General features: G+C 36.3%; 2 protein-coding genes across 5 annotated transcripts; one reads left to right on the plus strand and one right to left on the minus strand.

Annotated features, from left to right (window-relative positions):
* Positions 1-13,130: 13,130 nt before the first annotated feature.
* Positions 13,131-18,648, minus strand: LOC113318754 (peroxisomal membrane protein PMP22-like). Of its 4 annotated transcripts, none has more exons than XM_026566992.1 (10): positions 18,297-18,648; positions 18,107-18,205; positions 17,686-17,787; positions 17,511-17,586; positions 17,357-17,427; positions 17,177-17,262; positions 16,252-17,047; positions 16,110-16,161; positions 15,946-16,006; positions 13,131-13,518 (listed from the first exon to the last, which is right to left on the minus strand). In XM_026566992.1, the coding sequence occupies exons 1-7, from the start codon at positions 18,366-18,368 to the stop codon at positions 16,996-16,998; spliced, it is 558 nt and encodes a 185-aa protein (XP_026422777.1). In that variant the 5' UTR covers positions 18,369-18,648; the 3' UTR covers positions 13,131-13,518; positions 15,946-16,006; positions 16,110-16,161; positions 16,252-16,995. The 4 variants fall into 4 exon arrangements, with proteins under 4 accessions (XP_026422777.1, XP_026422779.1, XP_026422776.1 ...); XM_026566994.1 differs by having other exon boundaries at positions 15,936-16,006; XM_026566991.1 differs by lacking the exon at positions 13,131-13,518 and adding an exon at positions 14,376-14,769 and having other exon boundaries at positions 15,936-16,006.
* Positions 13,606-15,868, plus strand: LOC113318753 (dynamin-related protein 4C-like). Its single transcript, XM_026566989.1, has one exon. The coding sequence runs from the start codon at positions 14,213-14,215 to the stop codon at positions 14,888-14,890; it is 678 nt and encodes a 225-aa protein (XP_026422774.1). The 5' UTR covers positions 13,606-14,212; the 3' UTR covers positions 14,891-15,868.
* Positions 18,649-19,846: the final 1,198 nt, after the last annotated feature.

Below are 19,846 nucleotides of genomic sequence, written 5' to 3' on the forward strand. Positions count from 1 at the left end.
CCCTTGATCCGTTGGATTGGAGTTAACAGGGGGTCCTTTTGTGTGGCATCACACCACATCTTCTTGACACGTAATGGAGGAAAGGGATGGGGGAAAGAGGTGGGGGAAGGGAGTGGTGGAAGACTAGCATTTTCGTACCGAAAATGATACATTCACGAAGAAGAACAATACATTCACGAAGTAGAGCACCGAGTTGCAGCACCGTGTGAGAGGGGGTGGAGCCCACTCCTTCCCCACTCCCGATTTCAATGTCCAGAGTCATTCCAGGACCGTCGGATTTCCACAAAGTGCATTACTCGGTCCTCTTTTTCGGTGTGTAGCAAAGGTCTAGATATACGGGTTTATCTTCAGCCTCTCACTGAACTGTGGGGCTCGTCATCTTCTAGAGTTAACAGTGTCATTTTTGAGTGGTGGGTCCCAAAAATTAGTGAGACGTGAATGATAAATAGGGATTAGTGAAAAAAATCCCTAAAAAATAAAAAGATACTTACTTTTTACTAACGAAAACGATCATAAAGTCGTGGATAAGTACCTAGGCTTATCCTGTGTGTGAGAATTGCTCTCCCCGGTAAATGTTTTACGAAAATGATGTATTCGGAAATTTTTCCGGTAATTTCCATCGTGTGAGAAGTTTTTCCCAATGCTAGAACAGTTATCCTAACTACAATTAAATGATTTTTCACGAGATTGTTCTGATTTTATTAGGCGTCAACGCAAAATTGTTGTATATGTTATCAATAATCGTGAGATGTTGTGTCATCACCTGATACCGAGCAACTGTTGTATTGAATTGTGAATTTAAACTTGTACAAAAATCAAATGTAAAGCTTATACCTTGTTTGTGGATTAAAGGAGGAGATGAGATCTAACGCCTAACGGATCTACAAAATGCTTGCAATTAATTGCCATGATGTTTCACCAAAATAAATGTGTAAAGAACTATTTATTCGATTGTGGAAAGTATGTGACTCGTGATTAGGGTAAATAACTTCGCGGATCAAGATGGCCTTATGTTTTAACTCAGACAATTATTCTCAATTCTAACTCAGATAACGAAAACTAGGAGGCGGAAGCAAAAGGGGTCAACCTTTTTTGGATAGCCAAACTATTCCACCCACAAACTCTCCATCAGTCCATCTACGAATTCTTTCTTTAGGGCTGATTCAAGTTCTAATGGATCAGAAAATCTCACCCGGGACATTAGGGGTATGGGAAAACACTAAGACTACTGCAATTTATAATGCTATTTGAAAGAACGATGCCTTTATTTGTACACTCCAATAAAAAATTTAAAAAATGCAAATCGTGGATGATACAATTATTAGCCTGCGAGTTTGGGTCCTAAGGAAATTATTTAAGGCCTACCACTAAAAAACAATAAGGGGTCATTATGAAGTAATTTCAAAAATAAAAACTCAACCAACTATTTTCTTTAGTGATGTCTAATCTTGTTAACATAGAAATCAGCTAATGTTCATTGATCATCAAAACATCAAACAGTTTTGATTCTTTTGTAAAACAAGAATTATTGGATGTTCATGCACTCGTAGGCCGATTCTGGGTTGATGTTCTTCATTCACGAAAAATACCTAGAATCGGTTGACATTTATTTATATATAGGTTGATTGCAACAATCGGTAGATGTAGATGTTTTTACAAACCGATTGTGACATTTATTTGTATAAAATTCGGCTGCCAAAAATAAGCGGATGTGGATGTTTTCATATACCGATTGCAAGAATCACATACATATAGGTTTATATTGGTCGATTGTAACCTATAAAACATGCAGGAAAATTTGGTGTTTTCTTTAACTAGAATTTGTTTACATGAATGTCCACATCTACTGATTCTGGGTTGATGTTCTTCAACCACGGTCCACGAAGAACATCAAGAACAATCGACTGATGTGCATGTCAACCGATTGTTCAGAGTCGGCTAACGTGGACATACACGTCGGCCGATTCTGGATAAACCTAGAAAATAATTTTAAAAAAAATCAATTTTGAATGTATGATCAATCAAAAACCTAATTAAGAGAAATGAGTTGATGAAAAAGTACCTGATATGGTGGAATTTAAAGATTTGATTTAAGTTTTTAGGTTTTAATAGTGAGGGCCCTTTTTAGACACCCCTTTTCCCTTTCATCTAAGTGGATGAAGAAAATGGTAGGCTTCAAATAATTTTTCTAGGCCCCTAACCAGCCAGGATTATTAAATCTATGCAGGGGAGTAATTGTTCTGATTATATCTTCTTACCATCAGAAGAAAGATCTGATGGGATTACTATTATGTGTAACAGAATTGTAGCCTTTATGGAAAAGTATTTGTTAGGTGTTTTTTATGCAACTATCAAATTCGAATTGTTAGTGATAAATTTTTTTGGATTCTTACTACAGTTATGGGGCCTCTTATTATGCCGATCATTTTTAGTTATATGATATTCAAGCAATTGTGATTGAATTATGGTTGCTTGTTGGAGTTGGAAGGTTGTTTTAGCTCAAAAGGAAAACAGTGTTGATGGTGGTTGTTTATTAATTGAAAAAAATTTAGGAGATTTTTTAATGCTCTCATCTGATGGACATTATTTTGTCTTGAGAAAAGTTCACTTAGACAAATTCACGAAGTCCACATATTCCTTGCAAATTGAACCATTATGTTTTTTGTTGTTGACTAGGAATAAAGTTATCCGGCTTAATTTAGATCATTTCTGATTGAAGATACCTATTAAATGTTACACTCATATCCTGCTCAATTGTAATGGAGATATCTCTTATAACCCATCTTTTCGCATTGAAATTACTTTCTTTCTCATCCCCACATTCTTGATAATATGAAACCGGATAAACTTAACGTCCCTAAGCGAAGCTTTTTTCTTGCTAAGAAACTCTAAGGATTTAAACTTTATTAAAAGTTAGGGTAGAGTTATTTTTGGTTCTATAGAGGATGAAGTGGGCAGACTTGTCGATGTTACTAATAGTCTGAGGAAATGAACTCTCCTTTCAACAAGAATTTGTTGAGAGTAAGAAAGAGGGAACTATATTTTTACATAAATAAGCTTTTAATAACCTTGATAGAGGCGGCATGCTAGAGCAAGCTAGGGGTAGTGGTTGGAATATTGTGAGAGAAACTCAAAATTATTCCATAAAAGTGCATACTGCAAGCAAGAGCTAAAAATATCAACTCCTTGATTCTTAACTGTATGTCGTGATAAAGAGTTGATAAATGATGAAGCTAAGAGTTTTACTTCAAACTTCTTTGAAAAAAATACCCCATACGTACCCAAGTTTGATGATTTGCTTATGCTTTCCATAATGTTCAACACAAAATTATGCTGGAACAGCCTTTTGGCGAAGAGGAAGTTAGGAAAGTCCCATGCAGTTTTGATTCTAATAAGTCTCCAGGTACAGATGGTAATACCATACATGGGATTTTTCATTATTGTTTGGGATGTTATCAAAACTGAAGTGATGGCAGTAGTGAAAGAGTTTGAGCGCTTTAGTTACTTGGACTGGAGGCTTAACTGTGCAAACCATATTACAAAGTGTGATGGTGTTGTGATTATGAACAAGTTTGGGCCTATAAGTTTCACTAGCGGGATTTATAAAGTTACTATATTTCTAAATGCTTGGATGACTGGTCAAAGCTAGTGCATTCTTTCATTATCCAGTGTTACAAGATGCTTATGTTGATCCAAAGTGTTAGAGCACTGCTCGATCGAACTCGCAAGCGTTGCTATCTCAAGCATGTTTGTCAAGTTTAGTTGTTGATAGGTGTTTAAAAACACCTCTCTAAGTATCGATTGATTATGCTTTCTTAGCTAGTTTTCTTATGAAATCGTATTATTAGCTTTGTTTTATATTTTATGGGAATTTTGGTGCTTATTCCCGAAAAGAACAAGAAACCGTCAAATTGGCCATAAAAGAGGCAGAATTGTCATTGCATGGAAGCCACTACGGGCAGTCGTGTGGGTGTCAAAAAGCAACTAACTGAAACCATGAAGAATTACTGGAGGCAGCCAAGGAAGGCATCCATTTGATTCTAATCAGGTTTATTATAGGCACCCGCTCAATTTTCTCAGGGCTATCATCTTCATCCTTTTTTGATTCAACAAAACCAGTATAGGGTTTTATCCATCACGTAAACAAATGCCATGGAAATATCATTAGAAGTTCAAGTCTAAACAGGAAAGCCACAAATCTCGGAGGTTAACAAGGTCTGGTAGAGGTATTTGATGGAGAAGTTATAAACGAAACAGAGATATTGTGGTGTCGTGATGATCTGGCGATGATGGCATTGAAGAATGGTGGTTGGCCGAGTCTGAGAATGGAGATACAATGGAGAACAGTCGAGAGCATAATGAGGTTAGCAGCGAGTAATGGTGACCATTGATGGCTTGGAGTAGGTTTGGAGCTGCTGAGAGTTAAGAGAGTTGGCAGTGACACTGTATATGGATCGGTGTTGATGATGTTTAGTTACCGTTGATATTGATGGCACTGGCTGAAGATCGATGATGTTGATCATGACTGGTGGATGATGATGCTTCTCGTGTCTGTGGTGGTAGATATAAAGAGAGGTTGGACGTAGTTTCTTCCAGTAAAGGTGGTGGTGATGATCAATACATGTTTGCTTCCATGATTGAAAATGGAGAAGAAAGAGCTGGAGCTGTTGACTGTCTCAGTGGAGCACGAGAGAGATGCAGAGAAGTGTTGGTCGATAAACCTTCCCTATAGTGATAAGTGGCAATACTGATTGTACTGGCAAGCAATCAGCCTAAATGAATTGAAGGGTCGATGAATCTTGGATTTACCCTATGAGATCTGCTAAATCCATGGCGTCGATTTAGGGTTTTATGGTGAAGATTGAGGTTATGTTTAAGCTTTTCTTTTCCTGATTTCTTTTCTAGACTAATAAATCTAAGCTAATATATGATGTTTAAGACTGGTACTGCCCAGATCCAAGCGGATCTGAGCAGTTAAGGATGCCAAAAAAAATTTTCCTCCCTGCCTGAAATCGCCTATTCTAGAGAGGAGAGAGGACCACCGCGCTCATGTACTATATTTGCTAGTCAATAAATTTACCTTTTCCATCCAAAAAAAAAGTAGTAAATGTAGGTATCCATTATTATTGTGGGCCACAAACCTTAGGAATGATTAAAAAAACCTCCATTCGCTCTCCTTGGTAATGCCCAAATAAAACCCATATCAGATTTAATCCTTCCATTATCTGTGATTCAACCTTATTTCATCGGGAACATTATCAATATACCCCTAGTATGAGTCTCATTAAAATATACCCTTTCAAACTTAAAGAACGATTTTTTGGGGACCATGGTTTTTTTGGGGGGCCATGGTTCTATTTTGGGTAAAGACATTATAAGTAAATCTAGGTCACCCCTTATCTGGATATTTATATTAATACCTAAATTACCCTCCTGATTAATTTTGGGTGATGATTAGTTAGTGTTAATAATAGTTAGTGAGATGATTAAGTTAAAGATAATTAGTGATATTAAAAAATCAGATGGTTTTTTTTAAAGAAGTAGAATTATTGAAAGAGTAAAGTTAGAGAAGATGAAGAAGAAAAACATGAAAAACGATGGATTTTACCAACCACAACCGGAGGAAGGGTATTTGGGTACCCAGGTGTGCTTCAAACTTAGATAATGTTGGTTGAATTGCTCCAAACTTTCAAAAAAAATGAAAATTTTTATGTAGATTTGGGTCAGTTCGGTTACCATATGTCAAGAACATGTAACCGAACACACATGAAAGTGTAGTTCGGTTACGTTTTCCAAACACGCAGGTTACCGAACTCGCTCGTTAATGGAGGTTTTGGTCGTACAATGTAATGTTCGGTTACCTAGGATAAAATGGTAGGTAACCGAACTTTGAACTTAACAATTTATTTGGGTACATCTTGTGTGTTCGGTTAGTTCGCAAACTTCAACGCAACCAAGTTCCCAACCGAACTGCAGGTTAAAAGTAACCTAGTGTTAGAAGTTCGGTTGGTTCGCAATCTTCAACATATTTTGCGAATCAACCGAACTGGGCTTATATATGCATATATGCAATTAGGCAAACGTTCGATTACTACGAAATTTATTTCTTGGCGAATTAGGTAGAGTTCGGTTACAAAGAAAACTTAACATTTTTTCGAACGAACCGAACTTGTGGACTTCTCATTATTTTCGTAAACTAAAGTTCGGTGATACCCTTATTTTGCGAAGGAACCGAACTTATGGACTTCTGTTGTTCTAATACAAGGAGTTCGGTTAAAAGTATTTTTTGCGAATCAACCGAACTCTATTGGCTAAGTTCAGTTACTTTGTAGTTTTTAAATTTTTTGCGAAAAAACCGAACTCTATTGGCTAAGTTCGGTTATTTTGGAACTCAAGATAGTGGCCACAACAACACAGTTCGGTTAGACTGGATTTGTTTTTTTTCGGTTCTAAGGGTGGAGTTCGGTTACTTTGTAGTTTTAAAATTTTTTGCGAAACAACCGAACAGAGAGTTCGGTGACTTAGTTTTAAATCCAATAGAACTGAACTATTCTTCGTGTTCTTCATTTTCAAGAAGTTCGGTTAGTAAACTAGGGTTTTTGACTCCTACTAAAACCCTATTTTGATGATTTCTATTCGATTGAAGCAATCAAAATCAAATCAAAGTGAAGGGTTTGTTGGAAAATACCTCCGGAGTGGTCCCATGGCAGAATCAGGTTGCGGCTGGCGTCTTTTATACTCGATAAAATTATCATGTAACATAACTTAATTGTGATTGGATTGATGTTGTTACATTTCTTAAATAGGCGGTGGTGGTGGTGGTGGTGGGAGAAGATGGTGGTGGTAATCGGTGGTTGGTGGTGGTGATAATCGGAGGTGGTGGTGGTGGTAATCGGCGGTGGTGGTGGTAATCGGTGGTTGGTGGTGGTGATAATCGGAGGTGGTGCTGGTGGTAATCGGCGGTGGTGGGCAGTGGTGGTGGGAGGAGGTGGTGGTTATATATATATATAGGTGGTTATTAGGTTGGTTTTAAATTAAAGGGGATTTTAATAAAGTGCCACACTTCTAATATGCAGTTTCTGAAAATGCCACCGTTTTTTTCAGAGTTTATTAAATGCCATACTCTTGACTTTTTCCATCCCGTTTTTTAGAAAAACAGCTAACAGCCGTTAGTGTCTACGTGGAAATAATTATGTCTTGGTAAAAGACTGTTCAGCCCTTAAATTGTCTGACTCGGGTCAATTAAGCTCACTTATGAATATCAGTGGGGAAGACCAAACAAGAGGCTCTGCTGCTGAAGGGTTTAGCAATGCAGCACATGCTCCATGTTTATACTTGACTGCAACCAAGTATGGAATTCACTGTCCAATAAAATGCGAAACACATTCAGGTCGTTTTTGACGAGCCGTTAAATGTAATGGAGTTGCTCCTTTACCATCTCTAACATTTACGAATCTTGCAAATCCCTTGTTTTCATTTTAACCCCAAATTAGCTAAATCAGTGAAATATTTTTCCTAAAATCAAATGCATTTCTAAAAATGGTTAAAAATCAAAAGTAATGCATACCAAGAATCTGCAACTGGGGTCGACTGTGCTGCCGAAAGAATGGCTTGTAAGCAGTCAGAATGACCATAATAAGCAGCGTAATGTAAACAAGTTCTTCCACTTAGCGAATCAAACATCAGTATCTGACCAAATATCATACACAATCAACAATAAGTCCCCGTTTCTAATGGAGTCTACACCAATCAAAACAAACCCCGAAAGGGCCAAAACAGAACTGCTCACATCATCACCAAAACAGAGATCATTACTTGTTTATTCCGATTCAGTATATCTAGAAACAAAATCAACATTAACTGATTTCCCCAACATCATGGAAACAATCTGTAAGAAAACCCCATTAACAAAAAATCAGGAAAAAAAAATCCTCTCACAGACAACTTCACAAAAAGTTAAACTGCAACTAGTGTCTTTTACCTGGATCTGACCATTAGCGGCAGCAATATGAAGAGAAGAAAGCTTATCACAAACAGTAAGTTGATGTATCAAACTTGGGTTTCTTCTTAAAAGACTCTCAATACATTCTAAATCACCAATTTTAACTGCATTAAACAACCCACCATCATCACTATTTCTGGTACAACTTAATTCTTTCTATTCGATCGGAGAAAGAGAAGAGGAAGAAGAAAGTTATGAGTTAGTCTGTGTTTGTGCCACTTCGACGGAAACGGAAGAGGAAAAACGTGCGCGGTAGTAGAAATTTAGAGGATATTTTTGTAATTTACTCAGCAAAAACTCTTCTGATTTAGGGCAAAATTAATTAAGTCAATAAGGGCTGACCAATCACATGGGCCTTGACGGAATTGATAACGGTTATGACATTAAATAAACTCTGAAAAAACGGTGGCATTTTCTTGAATCGGGATTTGTAAGTGTGGTAGTTCGTTAAAAATCCCTAAATTAAATTAGGTTAAGGGTAGGTTAGTCATTTCAACGTTTTAGGACACCCCTTATCACTATAGGGAAGGTGGCCTAATAAAACCATGGTCCCCTCAAAAAAATCATGGTCCCTAAAAAATCATTCAACTTAAAATATACCCCCAACCATCTAAAAGCCCAACCCTCGGATTATTAGATTACCAAAGTATCCCCCTTTAAATGAAAAACCGTTACTTCTTTCATTCTCAGTTTTCTCTCTCAACATCTCTTCCTCGCACCGAAGCGACCAAAACCAGATCTCAAAAAAATTGTAGAATTCAAACAAATTTTTAGAAGATCAATCAAGTTGTAGATAGTATTATAGAAATTTAGAAGATCAATTTCAACAGAGAAAATCAAAAGAACAGAAAAACTAGAGTTTTTAATCGAGAATCACTATTCTCAAAGGAGATTTTGAAGATGACCGATTTACTGTCATCTTCAACAACAATAGTTTGAAGATGCAAAACAAAGCTAAACAGAGATTATGTGTTTCGAGTATTTTACATTTCGTTTGAATTTGATTTTGTTAGGATAATACATCATTTTTCTTAAATTTTTGTTCGATTTTGTTTTTCGTTTCAAATCTTCTTCAACTGTATACTGATTGATTCATCAATTTTATTTTATGATAATGATTTCATTTAACTGATTTTGTTGCATGTGATGATTTGGTGGATGAAAACTGATGGTGTTGGTGTTAAAACAACTTCAAAGGTAAAAATAAATAAATTATTTCACTGTTTTATTTTTAATTCTGAAAATCCTAACTTTGAAGATGTTTCTAATATGTTGTGTTGATGTTAATATTTTGATTGAATCATATAAAAAGCTGGTAATTTTATGAACACTATAAAATTTAGAAGCATTTGATTGAAATGCTGGTGGTTGTATACGGTAGTGGTGGTGGTGGCAGTGGTGATGGTAGTTATATGAAAATGTTGAATGATTCAACTGTCAAAATGTGGATGCATTTCAGAAGTTGTTTTAATCCTTTATTTTACTTAGGTTCTGAAATTTTTATGTTGATAGCCTGGGTAATAAACTATATTAAGGATTTCGAACAATTTTTGTTAGCTTTGAAGATGTGTTTTGTTTGAAATTGCTGCGGGAACTTCTTATATTTATGAGTCGTTGTCCATTAGTTTTAGTTAGACCTATTCAGTTAGCTACAAGTTTTAGGATGTAATGAGCTTCTATGTGTGTTATTGAAAATTGTCGTTTTCGTTAATACTACGTTGATTGATAGACCATGAGGTTTCAAAATTAGAATCATGCATATCACCTGTGTTAAAATTGAACTTTTACCGCGTTTCGTATTTAAGAACAACTTTCTTTAAGTTGGCTTCAGATTTGGAAACAACTCGTGCTAGTTGCTCCCAAATTTGGAGGCAAATTGAGCTCTAAGATGTTATTATTGTGAATTTTGGGTGCATTACATCAGATTACAGTGGTGTTGATATTAAGGAGGTCCAAAATTCCTCACATCAGATTATAGTGGTGTCGATATTAAGGAGGTCCAAAATTCCTCACATCAGATTACAGTGGTGTTGATATTAAGGGTGCATTACATCAGATTACAGTGGTGTTGATATTACATCAGATTACTTCTCAGTATCTGATAAGTGATTGTCCTATCTGATGGTCACTTGGAACAATTCCTATATTGATTGTCCTAAATAGTGATAAGTGCGCTCAGAAAATGACACAAAAATGATAAGTGCGTGTCCTAAAACGTTGAAATGACCCTTCTCATTTTAGGCCACCTTCCCTATAGTGATAAGTGGAGCAGGAGTTGCAACCTTGTAACTTTCATAGGGCTTTTTTTAGTACAATCAGTAAAAATTGTGATGTTGGTGCGTGTGAAACTGAAAGTTCAAATGGAATGGTGTACAATTTTTATAGGTTGGTAGTCTCTCCCATGTAACATCTTGGCTACTTTGACTAGAAATCTTTTCTTATTTTTCCATTAACATTTGGCACAATTCAGTTCATCCTCTGTTTTGTTTTTTTTATTGATCTGTTTTGTATGATCCTAAAAGCTAACTTACCCATGATTACTGGTTAGCCTTTTCTCAGTATTTGTAATCAGGTTGACTTCTAAGAAATGGTTAATGATAATACACATTATATATGACGACTTTATATTTTTCTTGTTGAAGCATTTATGACTTTACGTTGATTGTGTACTATTGCATTACAGGTCATGGCACAAAATATATCCAGTGATCATCCGACAAGCGAAGAAACAATCTTGGATGATTCTTGTACCCCTAACTCTGAGTTCCCTCCTGACTTCACTCCAGAAAATCATGCTTTTACCAGGAATTTAGATCCCATGTCAGAGCCACAACCTTTCGACAATTCTGGTTATGAAGAGTCTTCATATCAGAGTGTGAATTTGTTGGACAGGAATGGAAAAATAGTTGCAGCTGGATATGTGGTAACCGGTTTGGAAGGTGAAGTCTTTCACCACAGAATTGTCCAAAAGAACGAGGGGAAAGTTCGCATGGAACGCGTCTACGATGATTCTGCACCAATTTGGGACCCTCCTCAAGGTGATGACTTCTATAAGCTATCTTCTTATGTTGCTGGTGGTTGGATAATATGGCATAAGAAGCGTCTGCAATTTACAAATTAAACTTTGTGTACCTTGTTACAGATCAGTACTACTAGGTAGAGTTTATGTTTTAATTTATGATAGTTTGTTAGTTTCTATTGTTTAGTGTTTTAAGAGTGTATTGGGGATATCCAGTGAATGTTGAAACAGATTTCTTTTTATTAATTTAATTTCTATCATCTATTAAAAATTTTGGGTACCATTTTTTTGGATTATGCACATCAAACAATAGGGTGAGTTAGAGAAAGTGGGTGTATGAACCCAAAACAGGGTGGGAAAATAAAAATGAATATTTTTTTTTTCGTAATTACTGTTTAAATTATTACACTTATATGTGTCAGATAATTGACATACTTTTTAGTGTGATTTTAATTAATTAAAGTGACACTTATTAGTGTGATCTCTAATGTGTAACAAAAGAAAAACACCATATTTATGACACTAATAAGTGTGATAATAAATCAAATGTCACACTCATTTGTGTAACAAAATTTCTGATTTGGTGTAGCGAAAGGTACGAAAAAAAATGGGTAAGTGTATTGACTTGGCAAATTTCTTGTTCCCATTACTGTTGATGTCTAGGGCATGGCCTTCTCCAAGAATATAGTGTGTTCGTTTTCCTTTAAACTCCCTATATCTCATGTAATTGATTACTAATATATGATACTTGCATTACAACGCTTGTACCATTCTCAGTAAAATGCTTATACCAAGATTTGCAACTCTTATTGGTATGAGTCAAAATTACATCTTTGTCCCATTATAGGTAGATACATTTACTTTGTATCATTAAAACTGGAGCCAGAATTACATCTCTGACTCATGGAAACTTTTGTTAGTTTCTTTCCACAAAACGTGAGGTGTGCTTTTAATTACAACATATCATTGTCAAAGTTATTGACTCAATATAGTCTAACAAGTGTATTACATCCCACTTAACATTCAAGTTTGGGGGAAAATGAATGTTTCGACAAACTTCCTTCAAGCTGAAGTTAATATGTCGCCTTGGAAATGTTGAAGGTATGGCTTCCTTTTTGAAAGGTGTATCTTTCTAAGTTGAAGATTTTTATGAAGAAAGTATTGTACTTGTGTACACAAACTTCCACAGCATAGACTCTTTAGTGGTGCTCAAGTACTTCTGAGTTCAAAAGGTCAAATTAGAGTCGAATTGGTTTAGTCAAAGTATGATCAACTATTTGGCCAAGACCCGGTCCATTGGGTTGACAAGGTCATGTTTAATGAATATAAACATATATGGTACATTATATATGAAATATTTAGGCCCATTGATAATAAGTGTGAAACTATTAGCATATGAGCCCAAAACATATCATTAACCCTAAAAATTGAAAAAAAAATCTTCTTTCAACTGTTCTGATCGTCAGACAAATGCATCATAGTCCGATCATCATGAAATTTTTACTGTAGATTTTCCGCAATGTTTCGACAAACATATTAAAATTTCAAAGACATCCAACGGCTAGATTAAAAGATATTTATGACGCCGTATAACTATTCCAATTCACGTTTATGTGGACACAGCAGGAAATATCACATACTTTGGAGTACTTTTCATGGTTGGATCTTTATGAAAAGTTTACAGTATCTCCATGAGGATAGCATATACCACATATAAAAATTACAGAATAATCCAACGGTTAAAATTATATGAGACTTAGGTTTTTCTACGCTGTTATAATTAGGGTTTTCTAAACGAAGACAGTTCTACTAAAATAAGAATTTGGAGATTGCATCATACTCCGATTTGATTGAAATTTTAACAGAGTAAATAACAACGAATTGCGTTGAACATACTAAATTATCGTGAAAATCAAACGGTGAAATCTATACGTTTGATAATCATGCTTTCGTGGAACCCTAATATACACTACGAAACGAAATTTCTTTGTTCAAAAGAAATACCTGGTAACGGATCCATGCAAAAAAATAAAAAATATATCAACCGATCCAATATAGCTCTGCGGTATAGCTTCGTGCATGATAACGTGTTGTAGTAGAATAATAGGGAAAGGTAAAAAGACAGAGAGTTCCTATTCATAACAGTAATAGGATTACATGGAAAGGCAAACCCTAGTTGGGTCGCACATCTATGGGCCGTAGGCCCTACAACAAGTAACTGATTAACATACATTTTAACTAACAACGTCTCTAATTCACTACCCGAGACATCCCAAAATCTACTAAGAGCAGCCTCTCAAAAGCTGTACATGACAACAAACTTCGTCATTTGCATGTAATGAATGAAGGCATACAACTTCCTACCGTTGTTATAGTAGGTGATCAATCGTCCGAAAGTCTAGTGCTCTCAAATCCTTGGCTGGTATTAGTCTTCCTCGAGGCCAAGGGATATGTGCTTGTGTTCCTTCGATAATGCGTCTCCAAAATCACACTTCACCTGAACCGAAATTGCAGTTAGAGTTTTGCGAAAAGGTGGTGGATACTGATGAAACACACATTTCTGAAGCGATTTCTTCTGCAACCGAAGAGATTGCAGGGAATGGTAAGTGCATTTCAAATACTCCTCTTACTCTGGTAGTTGACAAAAAAGGAGTTCCAGATTTAACAATGGTTGATTTGCCGGGCATTACTAGGGTTCCAGTTCATAGTCAGCCAGAAGATATATATGAACAGATTAATAATATTGTCATGGAGTATATTGTTCCTAAAGAAAGCATCATTCTCAATGTACTCCCTCCGTTCCATTTTACTTGATGTTTTAAGATTTTTTCTATGTTCCAAAATAGATGATAGTTTTGGTATTCATATTCTCACTAATTTGCCCTTACTTTGGAATTACACAATATTATTAATTTTTATTGAAATCAATACTCTAATTTTAAATCTACTCTAGTTTTTTATTGTGTTCCAAAATGATAGAGAATTTGGTAATACATCCCAAGTAAAATACTACGGGATTGATAACTAGGTCATCTAAATCTTTAAGAAGAATTAATATGGATAAACTTGGAAAGATTTTACTCTCTCTGATATTTTTTAATCTTCGTGAAAAACTCTACAACGTCAAGTAAATCGGAACGGAGGGAGTATTATCTACTGGCGTTGATTTCCCTACTTGCCAGTCAATAAGAATGTCTCAGAAAGTAGATAAGATTGGTGAGAGAACTTTGGCTGTAGTCACAAGAGTTGATAAATCTCCTAAAGGTTTACAGGAAAAAGTTCTTGCTGATAACGTTAATATTGGCCTTGGTTATGTTTGCGCGAGAAATCACATCGGTGGTGAGACCTACAACGAAGCAAGGGCTGAAAAGGCAAGGCTATTTCATTCACATCCACTTCTTTCAAAGATGGATAAATCTATTGTTGGAGTTCCTGTATTGGCTCAAAAGCTTGTCCAAATTCAAGCAACAAGTATTGCTAAGTTCTTGCCTGACACTGTAAAGAAGAATAGTGAAATGTTAAACAAGAATGCGGCTGAATTAGATAACATGCCTCGACATTTGTCTAGCATAGCAGCTGATGCTATAACAGCGTTTATGCTTATTCTTGGATCTGCCAAGGAGAGTCCGAGGAAGATTCTCATTACAGGAGAACTTCACGAGTTCCCAGATGATGTGAAGATGCATTGCACAGCTTGTCTGGCTGAGATGCTGGATGGTTTCTCAGCTGATATTGAAACCAAATCCGCCTGGAATAGCAACAAAGATAAGTTTTTAGAGGATGAAATGAAGGTTTTAGGGGAAACGAAGAGTATTGGCTTCCTATTTACCCCGCACAGCATTCCAAACAATCTTACAGAGAAGATGTAGTAGCGGAAAGTCCAACTGATTTTGTGAAAAGGCTTGGAACTATGGAAGACATTTTTTTTTTGTGTACTCTTAACTAAATCTGAAAGCTACCACAACTTCAGTCTTTTATAAGATGGGCGGCTCATAATCTCATTACAAAGGCAAGAACCCAGTCAATTGAACGAGTGAAGGAGATTGTGGAGATGGAGAAAATGGCAGATTACAGTTGTAGTCCTGATTACATTACAACATGAACTAGGCTGATGCTGCAACAAGAAAAGTTCAAGGCTGCAACATGGACTAGGCTGATGAATCAAAAGAAAAGAGATTACCTTTTTTTGAAATGCTAGGTGAAGTTGAATTTGGGCATCTGCAGGATACACAAATTGTTGAACAAGCTTTTGATATTAAGATGAGAATTATGGCTTATTGGAAGATTGTTACGAGGAGGCTAGTCGATAAATTGGCCCTGCATCTGATCTTTACCATTCAGAATCTAATTAACAAATCCTACTGGTGGTGCTGGTGTTGGTGGTATTGATAGGATGTTGGAAGAACCACCGTCTGTGGTAACCGAACGTGAGAAATTGAACAGAAGCATTAAGCTGCTTCAGGAATCCAAAGATGTGGTAGCTAAGATTCTGGGTTGTATTTCTGCTAGTGGTCAAGGATATGGTCTTCTGCTGTGTACGGTGATGTGTTACCTCATGTCATGTTTTTGGTTTCTTGACTTGGTTTAGAATATCATAGTTTTGCAAAGTTGAAGTCTGTTTTTGAGATGATTTTGGTTACTCCTGGGAGTAGGATTTGCCATCTGATCTGTCAGTTATCCATAGTGTATCTATGTATGTTGACTGTTATTATCGCTAGTAAATGAATCATAAATACATTTGGTTTAGCAACTTGTTAATTGTTTTATTTGGGAGTTTGATGAATGTTGAAGGGCGGAGAACAAAGAAATGAAATGTCTACCTAGAGAATGTGGGTTGAAAGGTATGGAAAAAAAAACTTACTAACAAACAAGTAGCATTCACATTCACAAGAAACTTGCGTCGAAGTTTGATACCTTGACTAACCTTGATCACGGTTTTTCCTTGTAGACCAGTTTGGTAATACGAACTTATCCAAGCACCATTCCTGAAAAAAGAAGGCAGCTCCTAAATTTAACAAATAACCAAAACGAAAACATTTTGAATTTCTACATCTATTGGGAACAAATGGTAAGATACAAGCATAGGACCTCATATTCATGGATGCTGAGACGGCGAACCAGTTGCTGCCAATGTTAGCGTCTGCAAGACATTGAGATACAATTTTGCTGAGTAGCTTTCTTAACATTTATGAGCACCCAGAGGTGCAGTAACAAGAATCAGTTCACTTACCAAACATAGATGTGACAACTTGACCGGACAGATATTTCCCAAGCTTGATTTTCAACAGCTAACATTTTCAAAAAGAAAGTATATTTGATTTTGCTGAAACATGACCACACACCTGTATTCCAAGCTTTGTTTTCAAATTTCAACAGTTAACATTCTCAGAAAAATGGTAAAGCTTGATCTTATTTAGACATATTTAACTGTGACAGCACAATTAGACAGATCGGAACCATTCTACTTGCCTAGTCTTAGGCTTCTATGCAAGATGAGAGCAATAGATTGTGAGGCAACAAAATGTTTTGAAACTGCAGAAGTTCGTAAGGGATTGACACCAGTACGATCACATGTAGCACCCAGTTCCAAGCAACCAATGAAAAGATAAAAGAACACTTTTATCCTTCATCAAAATCTTCTTTCTTTCTTTCTTTTTTCATTTTTTGGTATGTTACTAGGTGTGATGCTTATCATCTGCATGCATAAGAGTTGAATAACCAACTATAGTTTGTTTGAGAGATGATAACAGCCATGATGAAAATAGAGTTTTTCTATTATTATTTTTTAACATTCAACAAGAATCATCTTTTGGTACCATAACTTTTTAGGGAGCTACAAAATCTTAACATAGTTAAGACTCAAAGACATTCAAGAACAATCAAACTGAATCAATAAAAGAGCAAGAATCAACAAAAGAACAAGAAAACAGAAAAAACAAATGAGATGCTAAGCTGATATAGAGGCTCCTGTGTCTTAGGCTTTCTTAATTGCAACTGATCGAGCTTTCAGATTCATAAAAATTGCCCTGAGTTGTAAAAAAAAACAAGATAGTGTTGGAGGTCCATACATAAACGTACCTTATAATGATCAAAACATACAACAGATGGGAACACTACAAAAATAAATCAGTAAACTAGACCAAGATAATATATACCAGCAAGCGCCAAAAAAGTTATGGAACAAGACGCGGAACTGCAAAGGCATGTATTGGTAATTCACCCAACCAACTATTGGCCAAAACTGCATTTTGACAACACTTTTAGTACATCAATATAACCATTCATAAAACAAAATTGTCACTAAAACACTATCTAATAATAAAATGTTGTCGTACCTTCCATGCAGTCAATTGAACAGTAGGATAATCCCTGCGGACTTTACTTCTGACCAAACTCCACGATCTTCCTGCATATTTAGCCAAAACATACAAGTTAAGGTTTCCGAAACACATGAAAGATAACAAGCGAGATCCTAGAAGTTGCATATACCATCAACTACGAGACCATAGTACACCATAAAAAGTATGTTGTTCCAAGGTGAAGAAATCAATTGCTCCAAAAGTACCTGCAGAACATACATGTATAATCCATGTCAGATGGTTCAAATTCAATAGTACGTATCTGTTTTTCATATTCAAAAGAGTTTGTTTACAGGAAAAATCACCTTCTTAGCAACAGTTTCCTTGCCTGTCTTTCCTTTGAAAATTTTATCCATTATTTTGTGAAGAAAATGTGTAAATGGCCCCGAGTATGCAAATCCATAGAGCTACAAAAGAATCACAAATGAAATTCAGATACACAATTGTGATTTCTGTTGTTCCATAATTCATAAATGTAGAGAAAGCCAGGGGCTAATTCTCAAGGTCACTGGTCCGAGTCCAGCATGACCCTCTCCCAAAACAAAAATAATCACTGGTTTCTTTTTAAGTTCACAAATGATGTATGCACAGATCTTAAAAGAGACGGGAACCCTAAGAACAATTAAACTCATGTGCCTAACTATGCAAAGATATGTCACTCAACAAAATTTTATTTATCAAATAAAGATTGGAAATAAAACCCTAGAAAAGAAAGAGCACAAGTACCACAAGAAGAAGAAATCTTCTCAGTTGAAGCTTCTTAACTCCAGAAATCTTCTGCGCTATTAAATCACTACAACCAGCTAAAGTTCCTGCTGTAATAGCCTAGCAACCCAATAAGAAATAAAATCAAAATCCAAAGTTAAGTACATTTGAGAGATCAAAACTCAATCTAATAGCAACAAATCTGAAATACCTTTGTTCTGAGAGGATTGATTTGTAGCTGTAACAAATACTTTCTCCAAGCTTCTTTGATTATATCAGACATGCTAAATCAAATCAGTCTGTCTCTGGTTCTCTATATTTTTAGAGTTTGAGAAGACAGAGAAATTAGGGGGTTTTAAGAATGGAAATATGGAGATTGAGAATAAGTAAAGAGGAGGAGGTAGTTGGCAAGAGAGAACAGAGTGAAGAAACGAGATCACAAGAAGACAACTGAACTGACTTTGACTCTGACTTACCAAACCCTTTTTCAGATTTTTAAATGAAGAGGGAGTTTACTGGAGTCAAAATGAAGAAGAAGAAGGGGAGGCCGGGAAGAGTAACAGTGGCCCTAAGACTTTTATTTTATTGATCATATGATAGAAAATAAAGAAATTGCGTTGTGATTTGCATAGGAAATTTCTGTTTCTAGAGAGGTGGACCTGTGATTTAATTCCAAAAGCCAGGAATTGCATGGACGGTGCGTTTCTCTTCATTCGTCTTCTAAAAATAAATATAGGAATTGCATGGACGGTGCGTTTCTCTTCATTCGTCTTCTAAAAATAAATGTAGAGCGAGGATTCATGTACCCTCTTATATGCACACTATCATACATGGTTTGTGTCATTTTTTCCACAAAATTTAAATGATAGTGAATTTAAATTTAATACTAGATTTTGTGCCCATGCTACACTCGGCAGACCCGAAAACCATCAACCATTTTTATTTTTTTTTACTTTTAACCATATTTTTGGTTTGGTGTAATGTGAATTCGTCTCAATGAGCAATACAACTGCACCATGGATGGTTCTCGGCTTTGCCTCGCCCCGTCCCAATGAATGTTTAGAATTTTTGATTTAGTGTGGCTCAGCTTCGCCTTGCCCGGTCCCAATGCATGCTTTGTTCGGCTTCTCCTCGTCCCGTCCCAATGCATTCTTGGCTCGGCTTCGCCTCGCCCTGTCCCGATACATGCTTAGAATTTTTTGATTTGGTAAGTGCACGTTGCTTTCTACCACATCGTTTTAACCGAATCGCTTGGGATTTTTAATCCGGTGTGCCTCGGCTTCGCCTCGTCCCGTCGCTTAGGATTTTTGATTTGGTGTGGCTCGGCTTCGCCTCGGCCGTCCCGATGCATGCTTAGGATTTTTGATTTGGGGTGACTATTTCTTTTAGAATTGTATACATTTTGGGTATGTATGTAACTATTAGGAGGTGGCGCTAACCTCGTAAGGTTATCGACATGCTTAGGATTATTCATTTGGTGTGGCTCGGCTAAGCTTCGCCCCGTCGCTTGTGATTTTTGATTTGGTGTGGCTCGGCTCGCCTCGTCCTGTCCCGATGCATTTTTGATTTGGTGTCGCACGGATTCGCAATGCCCCGCTATACATTTGGTTCCTTGAGAACCTTTGATTAGGTATGACAGGGTTTTTCCCTGCCCCGTCACAATTATTAAACCATCTTTTTCTCTTAACAAAACTGGTACATAACCCTAAAATTCAATTTCTTTTGCTTCGGATTTCACTACACTTTTGCTTTGGCTGCTTT

This window comes from Papaver somniferum, chromosome 10, assembly GCF_003573695.1.
Source record: "Papaver somniferum cultivar HN1 chromosome 10, ASM357369v1, whole genome shotgun sequence".
In the NCBI taxonomy this organism is placed as follows: Eukaryota; Viridiplantae; Streptophyta; class Magnoliopsida; order Ranunculales; family Papaveraceae; genus Papaver; species Papaver somniferum.

Bases quoted from the DNA above. Each gene is read 5' to 3' on its own strand.
- LOC113318754 (XM_026566992.1), bottom strand. From the start codon at position 18,368: ATGTCTGATATAATCAAAGAAGCTTGGAGAAAGTATTTGTTACAGCTA. The intron at 17,788-18,106 runs GTACTTGTGCTC...ATTCTTTTGTAG, and splicing joins GAAGATTTCTTCTTCTTGTG to CTCTATGGATTTGCATACTC. The intron at 17,263-17,356 runs GTACGACAACAT...GTCAAAATGCAG, and splicing joins TTCAATTGACTGCATGGAAG to TTTTGGCCAATAGTTGGTTG.
- LOC113318753 (XM_026566989.1), top strand. From the start codon at position 14,213: ATGTCTCAGAAAGTAGATAAGATTGGTGAGAGAACTTTGGCTGTAGTC.